The sequence below is a fragment of the Geospiza fortis genome, unplaced genomic scaffold, assembly GCF_000277835.1.
Source record: "Geospiza fortis unplaced genomic scaffold, GeoFor_1.0 scaffold11, whole genome shotgun sequence".
In the NCBI taxonomy this organism is placed as follows: domain Eukaryota; kingdom Metazoa; phylum Chordata; class Aves; order Passeriformes; family Thraupidae; genus Geospiza; species Geospiza fortis.
The window spans coordinates 1781137-1793954 of NW_005054304.1; the positions used below are offsets into that span (position 1 = coordinate 1781137).

Sequence of the window (12818 nt, forward strand, 5' to 3'; positions counted from 1 at the left end):
GTGATTCAGGATATGTTCCTAACAGAGGAAAGGAGTGCCATGGCTGATGTATTTAATGTACTTCTGGTGTGTAGGAAGTGGTGTTTTCTGTGCTTTCTGCATATTCATACTGGGGTGGTTGTGGTGTATCGGTAGTTACATTTTCATGTTTTGTGTAGCACAAGGATGATGGGATTAAGCAAAGGCTGTAGTGGGTTGTGTCTGTGGGAAGTGCTTCGTCCACTGAGCTCCGTGTACTGAACATTTGTTATGCAAAACTTGTATCTGACATTTCCTGAAGCTCAACAACATCCACAGCCTTGTATCAGCAGAGTTTGAGGGGAAATTGGAATGGTCTTGAACTTAAATTTGAGTTTGTCTCAAGCCAGGGGTGGTTTTCCTAGCCTGGGTGGAGGGAAAACAAACAAGAAAAAGGTGTATTTTGCCAAATGGAAATCCTGAGTGTCTTCTCTTTATGAGGAAACATTTAATTATTGATAGAAATAATAGCTCCTGATCTTGGAGCCAAAATATTTCACGGGGAATTGATTTGGTAGGTTGCTTGTTTTAGAAAGGGCTCTACTGGATCAGGAAATGCTTTCCCAAAGTGGAAGCACAGCTGTACCTGTGTGTGCCTCCCTGAGTTGCCCCTAACCCTCCTTGGGAAGCAGCAGCTGCTGCAGTGTGGTGTTTTGCCTTTGGAGTGCTGCAACCTTTCTGTGGGAAAGGACATCACCTTCTCCTCCGTGAGCAGGCCTGCGAAGGCACCTCTGTTCTGGACTTCTCTGGTGAGTAGGACATCCCCTCCTTCCACAGGTGAACCCAAATACCTTGAACACCACCCTGGGGCCCAGGTGTGCACTTGGGATCTCAGCTTTGGCTGAAGTAGTCCCACCTCATGCTGTTTGTGATGAGATGGAAAACAGGGTTAAGTTTCCAGCTACTCAGAACATTTTTTATGTGACAGTCTGGCCTTTCTTTTCCTCTGGTGAGTTCAAACAGAGCTGCTGCCAGCTGTGGTTATGGGAAGTGCTCTGCAGCAGTACTGCTTGGTTAGGATGTGCAGTGCTTGGCAAATGTAGCTTGAAATCCCTTATATTTTCTATCAGTAAATTGCTGATGGAAATGCTGTAGGATCTGGCAAGAGAAGATGGGGTGGTCAGAGTGGGGGTTTCTCTGAAGGAAGTTTGTGCTGTGGTGCTACTGCAGGCAGAGGTAAATGAATGCTCAGAATTGAGAATATTTCTGCAGTTCTTGGCTGTGTTGTGCTGTCTAAACTTGAAGGCAAGCTGGGTACGTATCTGTTATTGTTTCTTGCCCTGATGTCCTCTTGGCAGTCCCTCACTTCTCTGCACCACTTTGTTCCTGTTAAACATCCCAAAGAGCTGATCTGATACCAAGGTAATGGGAACTGAATTTTATTGCAGCTTTAGTCAGGACATGGTTGTTTTTAGTTGTATTGAATAAGAATGGCCTTGGTAAGTTGACTATCTAGATTGTAGTTTTTCCACTCTTATGTCCTAAATTTCATATTCATAGAGATTTCAGTGTGCTTGTGGTATGGCATGCTTCTTTTTTCTTTCTCCCAGAATAATTCAAGGGGAATAATAGATCACTATATTGTTTTTGAGAAACTGGGTTTATCCTCATTAAATAGAACCAGAGATGGGCCATTCTGAGAGTGCTGCTCTAAAGCAGTGAGACCTCTCCCATACAGGGTTAGGATGTTTGTGTAACACTTGAAAGGGGTCACTTGCATGGATTTACCATATGATACATCATTAGATGAAATCCAAAATAGTTTACTTTTATGCAGAACCAACCTAAGATCTTCAGTAAACTAATGCAGTTAATGATGCATCACAATTTAAAGCTGTTCTTTAAAAGCTCTGGACAAAAAAAAGTCAGAAATGGTTTTAGGAAATGTAGGAAATATGGCTACTTTTTTTTTTTTGGAAATTAATTGAGGTAATAGTGGAAAGCGTAATCCTGAAACCTGAGAGATGTGTGTACTTAGTAAAATCTGAAATTGCACACAACTTTGCCCCTAGATCAGACATTGTGGTGTGTGCTTTGGAAATGATGTTGCATTGTGTGGGAATAGACAAAAAGGGGTTCCAAAAATGTGGTATTTGCTAAATGGACAACATTTGATAAATGATAATTTACTATATTTTTTTCTTCAAGTTATTATAGTATTTTTCTTGCTGCTGTGTGAGCTCTGAGTTACAAAATGTTGTAGGCACAGCTCAGTCTGGTTGTATAGTGACTTTGGTGCTATCACCAATAGCAATGTCCAGTAACAGAAATTACTTTGTACCTTGCTCTCCCATTTTGCCTTGCTTATTCTGTGTGCAAGGGATGCTTTTTTCAAGCCTCTGTAGCTACACAAACCAAAATCTGACCATTTGAAACAAAGCAAGTAGTGTAATTCAAGCAGTGTTTAAACATTCAGCATTTAAATGCTCTAAATATCAGTTTTTCCTGTTAATTGGCAATTCTCTCACCTTTTATTCTGGGGAGGAGGGAACAGTTTGTGGTACTTCTTTGAAACCTGCACTTTGCATGATTCACACTCATGGCTTCCTGTTTCCAAAGGAAACAAAGGCACTTAAAAGTCAAATACTTTTTGGGGAAAAAAAACAAAATACAAAAACAAGAAAAGAAGCAACACCTTCCTAGTGGATAGTTGCATGGCTGCTTGCAGCTACCACTCCCTGCCCTGGAATTTTTTTTTTTCATAATGCTAATTTAGTTTAAAAAGAAAACAAAAGTCTTGCTAGAGTGAATTCCCCTGACAGAAAAGTTCAACTAAATACCTACTTCTGTGCTTTAGACATTGAAGCTGACTGCAAGTAGGAGGGTTTCATCTGCTTGTCTTTTTTCATCAGTTTTACTTAACAAGCATTTTGGGTCGGTTGCTAGTTTTGTGCTTTTCTGCTGCTTTCCAATTGCTTTTAGATGTAGCTTGAAAGAAAGAATGAGCAAACGCAAAATATAGTTTCCCATTTAAAAACTGATAAAGCCAAAGATGATTGATAAATACATATATTTATGTAAAAGTGAAAGAATCAGTATCAGTATAGCTATCAAACTATAATAATTAGACCAGTGACCACTGGGAAGAAGAAAGATGTGAAAACCAGGGTTAAATTACTGGCCCATAAATATTCTTGTCAAATAGCTACTAAGAATGAGTCAATACTTGGTAAAACTAATACCATAAAGTAGCATCTGCATTAATGTATTTTGAGAATTTTAAATATTTTTTTTTTTGTTCCAGAAGGGGGTAATTGTCTGCAAGGGTAAATATTGATGGGAATCAATCAGTGGATGTAGTGTTGGGCTGATCTATGGCAGGAGAGGATTCAGTCCTGGGACTTTAAATCTAGAAATGCAGGAATGGCTCATTGGACTTTTGTGAACAACTACTCACTTTCAAAGGACCTAGAAAGATTAGGGTATTTAAAAAAAAAATTAATAATTATTTTTTTAAATGTAGGCATGGTAGCAGTAGAGCTGTCACTATGGAGTGTTTGTAACAGTTCTTTCTAAAAAACGTGTAACTTGTTTTCAGTTTCTATAATAGTTTCTTTCCCTTTGTAACAGGAAAAAAAATTGTGAACCAGAACTATTTTTGCCTTCTTCCAGCAGCAGCCAGTGGTTCTACAACAAGAGAAGGACAAAATGAAAGTGCAGCAGGTAAACAACCAAATGTGATGCTTAGGCGGCTTCATTAAGTGTTTTAGTGTTAAGCAACACATCTTTATTTTATTTTTATGTTAAAGTGTGGTATCTCCTGCACCTATGCACAGACCGAACTTTTGTGGAAGTATTTAAGGCATGGAGTAGTGCTATAATGTTGCTAAGTTTACACAAAGAGTTGGGGACTTTCCCAGCTATCCTGTTTTTGTCTAAGCGTTAGCCATATGATTATATTTTCCAGCTGTCATCACCATTTTTAAATAGGCATTTTGGAACCTGCCTCTGCTCTGTGAATCAAAAAAGACTGTTTAGATGTTGATCAGTCATGAAGTTAGGGACATGAATTCAGAGTATGTCTCTTTACTTTCTTCTTCCATGAGACAAGGTAGCAGTTAGAGCTGGCAGCTGTTCACCAGGCAAGTGATGATCCCTTCTGTTATAGATACATAATTATTTGTGCAACACAACTTGTTGGAAATCCTTGCCAATCCATGGCAGTTTTTTTTTTCTTCATAGCTGAATCCATCCTCTGAGAAAAAACAGAACTTAACCAGCATTCATTATTTGCTTGTTGCTCCCTCTCTGCTGATCTGTCTGTTCTGCTCTTTTGGAGGCTCCCTGTCTTTGCTGGGGGGGGTGGTTAGCCTGCTCCACCTGAAATTCCACATCCTTTCTTTGGCTGAGTCTGAGACTTGTTGCAGAAATCACCAGCCACACAGGCAGCCAGCTACAGACTCTCACCAGAATCTGAATCAGAAGTTTCTCTTATGATTAAGGTTGGAGTAATAGCTTCATCTTTTTGCACTGTACCAAAAACCAAATTATTTTACAGAAAGACTATTCCCATAACTCTTCAAGTATATTGAACTCACTCCAAGGAACCCACAACAAAGTTAATTAGCAAGGATTGGTTGTAGCCCAACCTTTTTATCATAATTTAAGACACGCCATGTTTTCCTACCTTTAATTCCATTTTCTTGCCAGGATGTTGCACATCTTTCAGCTGTCATGGCCTTAAGTTCTCACTTGGCACTTTCTGATCTTTAAGTGCTCTTCAAAAGGTAAAACAACCATGTTTAATCATGGCTTTCATAGGAAGCAATGAACTTTAAAATAATGAAGTTTATGGGAATCCCTCAAATTCATTCTATTAAATTTTTTTGGTAGGCATTTAATTGTTCAGTCTCTCCAGGGAGAATAAGACAAGTGTCACTGACAAAATAACTGAGCTCTCAAAGAAAGGAATGACTTTTTGTGTTCTGTTTTTTTTAATGAAGAAAGTTTATTGCAGGTCTTTCTTTTACAATTCTAGTAGAAAGTATAGCTAAGAGAAAAAATGAACTATGACCAATTCATAAGAACGAGCAAAGGAAAAGGATTAAGCCGAATACATACTCTATTGAACTAAGCATTATGGCAAAGAGAAAACCTCGTCTATTTTGTGACTGCAGATTAAGGAGAGCTGCTTCCCAATCCTGGTTTCCAGTGCCTGCACCAGGTCAATAGGGGGATAGCACTGACAAACCTCTGATGGCTATGCATGGCAGCTCCTCTATCAGCATGTCCTAGAATTAGGAGCTGCTCAGCTCATCATAGCTTGGATAACATGCAGCAGGCTTTCCCTTCACAGGCCCAAAGTAATTTTTTTTTTTTTAATCTAACAGGTAGTCTGACCCTGGAGAAAGGTGTGGATGGGACACTTGTGGTTAGGATAAAAAATGGCAAAGCAAAAAGGCTTCCTTCACTCCAGTCTTTGTAACAAATAAACGTCCACTGCTCATGTTTACATCCCAAGTTACTTTATTTAAATTCATATTATCTAAACACTACCCTGCCTGCAAGTCAGATAACAGACTTGATGGAAAACAACCATCCTTCCCTCTCTATCTTCAAATGTTTGTCTCAGGATATTTTACAGTTAGTCCACTAAAAAATTCTTTGTGAAAATTTGCCTCTTCAAGTTTAGTAGAAACTTGGCTAAAAATAGAGGCATTGGAATAGAAGGCAAATAGAAATTTTCTTCCCTTGTCTGCCTCTCCCACTTTTCTGAAAATTCCCATCAGAAGAACAGAACAGGGCCTGCTGGTGGATGTGAGGCCAGGTAACTGTTCCCCTCCTCACTGCTCATATAAAAATATGGTTAGCTACACCATAAGTTAGTCTATCTAGAGCCCAAGGCTGTTTGAAATGGAGTTAATTATTGACACAGAGAACTTAAAAAACCACCTAACATTCCTGGAGTCTTTCCCCTACTGCTCTTCCCAAGATGTGGTTCGTTCACCCCCTGTGAGACAGAGGATCAGACCTGGCTGGGGCTTGCTATGAGAGGTGCTCACAAACTGAAAACAGTCATGGGAAATGAAGAAAACTGTGGCCAGAGTGTGGGGAGCTTCAGTTGGATTTGTTTTCCCCAGTCCTACGCACCAGGCTGATCCCCAGCAAGCTCGGGAGGAGGCAGCGTGGGGGACCGGTGTGGCTCAGGAGCAGCAGGGAGGAGGGGCTCGGACCCAGCCACACGAGGATCAGCAGCTGCAGCAGCAATTGCAGAAATTTTCTCCATTCCAGCTCTACCAGAGTCCTGACAGCGCTTGCTGCAGAAAATCTGACTCTCTTTATCTAGAGCTGTGTTCTACAAACAAACAAAACAAACCCAAGGCAAAACATGAAACAACACTTAAATACAGGCTTGTCTTAAGGGTTAAAACAATCTACAAGACATGAACTGCATGCAATACAGCCAGGATGAAAAAGGAGAAATAACATTAGAAATTTTTTATATAATGAATTGTATAATTTTTGTGATGCTGACTTTAGGAAATGTAAGGAAAACTTCTCTTCCAGATGGATGCTTGCCATGACATTGCAGGTTTAAAATTTTTGTCTTGCAAGTCTGATGTGGAAAAAAAGATGGCATGAGTGGTTGTGATAGAGAAGGAACTTGTCATAGTAACTATTAGCAAAATTTATGTACCTGTTTTTGCAGACACAAGGAATCAGGTGATGCTTACTGAGAACTCAGTGGTACAATTCTGTAACAAACCACATTGTACAGAAGAGGAGCCCCTGGGGAAGGTGACATAACATTTTTTTCTTTTTTCAAAAAAAGGGCCTGCTTTTCTGCTTAGTGGTGAGAGTAGGAAAATGACCTCACATGGTTGCAAAAAGGCATAATTTCTGAATTCTGTACTTAAAAATGAGTTTACAGGAGAAGGAGCAACAGGTTGGAATGAAAACTCAGAATTCCATGGTGAATAGGTCGATTATCTGGAGTATGTGGTACATCTGCTGAAGACAACAATTTCCATACCCTCAAAAATATGTGCTAATTGTAAAGGTCAGGTACTTTGCCTTTTCCTCAAAAATTTAATCTTTTGATTTGACTTACTTTACTAATGTGAAAATTTATGTGTTTTTAGTTGGGTTTGACTAATACACTATTCACTGAAGTATTTAATACTGAAATAACTTTCTGAGACAAGTCAAATTTAGCAGGGTTCATTTTTTTTCAGATGTGTTTATTGTATCAAAGTCATCAAGGACAGCAGATACAAGGTACTTACCCTCTTTTTTGTTGTTGTTTTGTTGGTTTTTTTTTTAAACTCAAGTTATATCACTAGCCTCCCTACATAGAGAGGTACAAGGAGAAAATTCCATAGTCCACAGCTGAGTTTCTGCTACTGACAATCAACACTGCAAAGGGAGCATGCAAGGAAAGGAGCAGCTGAATTGGGTCTGATCTTTTGAGATTAGTGATGGTCTACAGGAGTTTTATCATTATCAAGGCACCATTGCATTGCCTTTTTTCTTACTGGAAAAGGTTGTAAATAGGGGTTTCTGCTATTTCAGTGGCAGGTAAAGTTATTTAAAAGGGGAAGGACATGCTTTCAGTTCATGCTGACAGTGATTTTCTCCTGTGCTGTCCTCATAGCAGCCATACAGTTCTATGTAATGGAGTTCAGGGTTTTCTTTTCAGTTTTACTGTTGCTAAGCAAGAATGTTTTTTATTTATCTAGGACTGATTATCACTTGTCTGTCTCTAAAAGAAGTGTCAATTTTAAATAGAAACAATGTTTAGTTTTTTGCTTCTGTCTTCAAAAGGTTCTCATCTTTTTCTAGCTGTTTTTAGATACAAAATGGATATAGACATGCAGAAAGTGACTGCCAGGAGAATAAACCAAGACATGTCTGAGGAAGTAAAAGATTGTTGTATTGGTGTTTGCTTAGCCTATTTCAGATATGCATCACTCAAGACAGAACTATTTTTTCCTAAGTGTTTAAAAGGTGTTCCTTTGCTGGTTTGGTGTGGCTGTACAGCTTTTTCCACTTCAGACTGGCTTAGTTATTTCTCCTTTCTTGTTACAAATGGAGACCATGTACTTTTTGTGCAGCAGAACAAAGCATCGCCGTTAGTACGTACCATTGCCTTGGACCTACTCAGAGGAAAGCAATGCAGGCATTGGGAAAGGAGGAAAAAAGGAAGAAAGCAAGGGACAGAAACTAGACTTACTTTAAGCAGAACTAACACAATTGCAACAAATTTAGATTTACAGAACATTTCTTAATTGACCAAAAAAAAATCAGTAATGAATTAAGAGCAACATGCTTTTGGGGGCAGCAGGAGCCTCCTGTGCAAGGACACTGAACTGGGGATGTGCAGTTTTACTTATCTGCCACAGGATGGTATTATCTGCATGGGCCAGGTGACAGTGTTGGAATGAGGTGATGCTAAAGGGGCTCCAGGGAATGTACAGGTGGACTGAGAGAGCAATGCACTGCAATACACAGTGAGAGTCACAAAGTGTGCTTGTCTGAAGCTGAATGTTGGTAAGCAATGAGTGCTGGAGCAAGTGAAGAACTTCTGAACACAAAGGTAACTAAATTTCAATGCTCAAGGTAAACCAGGGCAAGAATAACAAATTGGGGGCTTAATCCTCATTAGATCACAGTGTTTTGAGCAAGATTTTACTTTTCCTTTCAGCATTAACTGGGAGCTGCATTCAGCAATTAATAATTATGCATTTACATCCTTCCATACCTGTTAGAAGGAAATAAAGCAGGAAAAGGTAAAATGAGGTGAACTTTCCTGGCTGAAGGAGTGTCAGTAGCTAACAGAAAAAACTCACACCAATAGGAAGCCAAAGCTACGCTGTGTCAGAGATCTGAGACAGGCTTAAGTGGCATGCAAGTTGGAGAGGGGCTGAGAGTTAGAATTAAAATTGCTCTTATTACATAAAGTGCATTTTATACCAGTTTTCAGCTTCAGGCTTATCCATAGTCTCAACAGTATAAAGAATGAAGCTCTGAAGTCCCTCTCAAACTGTCAAGTCAAACTGTCAAATGAAATGTAGACAAGAGCATGAACCTGAAATCCATTTCCTGACTTATTTTTATGTTATCGCTTTTCCTACATTTAAATTCTTTGCCTATTTAACTCGCATAAATGTATTTGCAAAGACAGAGATGTAGGCAGAAACATTTTATTTAAATTTACTGGTTCTCAGATGATTAAAACAATTATTCTTGTTAACATAAGTGGTCTGGCCTTTGAAAGTAATTAATACTAATGGGAGGGTGAGGGTGGAAGTCCCTGTTATGTTACCATGGATGGTTTTACTTTCTTTAAATTACTGAAGATAGATTTTGTGTGCAGTGTCCATCCTTGCATCAGACAAGGATGGGCCCTGGTAAGATCAGGAAGGAAGGAAGTTTCTGGAATGGAGCCTGGTTTCCTAGCAGAGGTAGTATTGAACAACACTATGCTCAAGATGAAGCAATACTTGGTCAGGCACAGAGGTAGACCCTACTTAACTAGGTGGGCAGTAAGATAGAAAAACTCTCTGTTTTTATAATGAAAGATTTCAAATTGTTAATAAGCTTCATTTTAACATACACCTACTTAGCGTTCACATGGTTCTGTTTGAAAGCTCATTTTTATCTCTTGGGCAGCACACTGATAGACTTGGTTGCTCTCAAGCAATGATGAGACAATCTACATTAAACATCAATAAAGGCTAGAATTAGAGAATCTTCTAGTTTTGGGTTTGCTATTCTTGCACCACACGTGCTCATAGAGCACTGTCAGGAAAATATGGAGAGTATACTATTAATGCATAGAAATGTTCATTTCTCTTACCATGATGACAGAAACCCCAGCAGATGTGTTATTTTGCTTGGGTAGGGTGTTATTAAAGTGCTGCTTCAGTTTACCTGTTACTTCAGCTTGCATATTATTCTCCTGGGAAGCATCATCCTGCATAAGAAAGAACACAATATTCAAGTTAGGGAAAAAACAAAAAGTGTTTTATCATCAGGTATTTTCTGCTTTTTAATGAATAGTGAATATTCAGACAGGCAGTCCAAAAGTGAACACACTCTGCTACATGAGAGAGAATTCCAGAGGAAGGGAACAGAGCAATCACTCACTGTTTTATGAATGAACTTCTATTTCTTAAAATGACATGTGACACTTCAGTGCATTGATTTGTCCCACAATTATAAGCTGCAGGTTTGATTCAAGCAAGTTAAAAATAACATACTTGAAATAATCTTAAAAATGAAAAGCATATTTTCACTTTGATTTCTTTCTCATCACCACTTTAAATGGCCCATCATGTCCTAAGTCTGGAGGTGTTATCAAGTGTCATAAATACGCTTGAGAGGAGCTGTTATCCATTGATACACTTGTTAATAGTTGTTTTCTCTTGTGTCAGGGAACTCCACAGATTGAATTCAGTCCCTCTTTTAGAACATGCCTGAAAATAAGCATTGACTGTCTCCATGTAAACCTAGTACTTATTAATAATTAATTGATTTTAAATCAATAAGCAATGCACTCTGGTGTTCCCCTTTGCTGCTGCCTGAGAAGATGAAGGACCTGGCAGGCATCAGCTTAGTGTCTGTGGTAAATTAGGTGTTATATTTGCTAATTGTACTGCTGCTTCTGAACAGTGCAGGTTAATGGTTAGATTTACAGGTTTAATGTCAAAATAGAGACAAGTGAAATGTGATTTACTCACTGACACCCAGGGATGGCTTAGGATCTGTGCTGCTGTGTACCGGGCTTCAGCATTCACATGTAGCATCAGGCTGATTAACTCCTTCATGGAAAAAGAAAAAAAGAGGAGTTTGAAGGGCATGGGAAAGGATATTAAAACAGAAAATAATATTGCACCAAGTTCTTCTCAGTGCAATGTTCTTGATACCTGGATGGAAAAAATTAACCTCAGCTGATACCAGAAGCAGTGATACCAGAGTGACTTAAATGGAACTTAAATTTGCCCTTTAGGATTAAGAGTCTGCAAGGCAATGTGTTTGCTACCAGCTTCTTCACTGTACTCATGTTTCACTGAGTCTATTGAAAACAAATGAAAGAGAAATGTTAAAAAAATCAGCTCTAATGTTCCACTTTGTTCTCTATATATTCATGCACATGACCAGAACAAAAACAAACCTGGGCGAGATGAGATCCTCTCTGGGCAGTGCACATGCACTCAGTAACATTACATAAAAAAAACCACAAATCAGAGACAAGAATCTGCACCTGAAAGTCAAGAAACTGATGAAATTATTTGAAACTGTTCTCTTCTGTGTTGCTGCAGAAGAATAAAAGACATTGAGCCAAGTCCCTCCCTCAAAAAACCTTTTATAGCCTCCAAATTATCAGTCTTCATATTTTTATCAAGATTATTTCAAGGGCACTGTCCATTGCTTCAGTTTTGGGAAATGGTTTCTTCAAGCAGGTGATAACAACACACCTGAGAGCTTTCCCAACCAGCCAAGTTCTTTAGTCTGTGGAAGTTTGAAGTGAGACATCACCTTGAATACCAAAATTGTTTGTTCAGAAGGCATGTCTGGAAATTTGTGAGACGACTGGGACTTGGGAAGTATTGGTAAATGGATAAACCCCCATTGGGAAATGCATAAAAAATGCAGAAAAAAATTCAGCTTCTCATTGGCCAGATAAAAAACCACCTCCACTTGTTACTGAGTCCTCAGATATTATTCAGAGCACTTTAGTGAATTAACCTGAGAAGTGGGGCTTACAACTTGAATCTTTGTCCTACAGACACAATCAATTTAAACAAAACTGCAGTGATCACAGAAGAACGGCTGGCAGTGGCAATTAGCCATGGCTGTACCTCTTGAAAAGCTCTAATAAATGTCTCAAATAAAAATAGGAAAAAATGCCTACTGCAACCAATCCACAGAGCAATAATTTTTTACTTGTCACTCTTTTTTAAAGAGTGACAAGAGGGAAAAATTCAGGGGCACATTTATTTTGTAGCTGAAGCACTGAACCTGCTGTAAAGTGCGTCATGAAGTGAGCTGGGCATGGTGTGACGTTCCCTGAATGCAGCCATGGCAGCCTGAAACACCTGAGCTTTCATCAAGCACAGTTCAGCTAAACCCACTGAAAAGGCACAGCTGGGGCACTGGGCTGCTCTGCATCTTCCAGGCTGCCTTCCCAGCTGAGCACAGGCTGCACAGGAGCTTCTCAGAAATGTTGGTTCAGGTGGGAAAAAGTATCAGTACCTTTGCTGAATCAGTGATGTTATCCCAGTAGGGAGAGGGAAATTCCAGCTTCCCCACAAGTATCTGATCAAAGAGGTCTTCCTGAAGGTTGTTCTCACTGTAAAACAGCAGTAATGAAAAACATTATGAGAGAAAAAGCCAATTTGTCATGGGAATTTTAGCTTGATTTGGGGATGGAACAAAAATTATGTTAATAACTACTAGAAATGCATAATTTGCAAGTTTATGCAGTGATAGCTTTTCTGAGACAATACATTGAGGTAACTTTTCCACTGGAATAGGGGCTGCATAGTTAACACACATTTATTAATCTCACTTATGATCTGGTTCTACTAGCATGATATGGACATTCTCTGTACCCTCCCTTAAAACTCTAATCAAAGAATACAGTTTCTTGCACAGTGTATCTTTCAAAACACATTTTCAGCTTTAAACGTGAAATAACGACATGAAAAACCCAAATATGTGAACGAATATTTTTTCCATCAACAATGTATATATAAAATAAATACATAAAATAAATAAAATAAATACGTAATATATATATATTTATTTTAAATATATTTATTTAAAATATATAATAAATATATATAAAATGACAT

The 12818-nt window shown here is 38.7% G+C and overlaps 1 protein-coding gene across 1 annotated transcript in view; it reads right to left on the reverse strand.

The window, feature by feature from the left end:
* Window positions 1-4933: 4933 nt before the first annotated feature.
* Window positions 4934-12818, reverse strand: part of DCLK2 (doublecortin like kinase 2) — an 80427-nt gene continuing 72542 nt past the window's right edge. The window contains exons 15-18 of the mRNA XM_005418203.2: window positions 12217-12313; window positions 10701-10781; window positions 9818-9934; window positions 4934-6313 (exon numbers count right to left, since the gene is read on the reverse strand). Coding sequence (XP_005418260.1) covers window positions 6101-6313; window positions 9818-9934; window positions 10701-10781; window positions 12217-12313 — 508 coding nt within the window. The 3' untranslated portion in view covers window positions 4934-6100. The remainder of the gene's footprint in view (window positions 6314-9817; window positions 9935-10700; window positions 10782-12216; window positions 12314-12818) is intronic.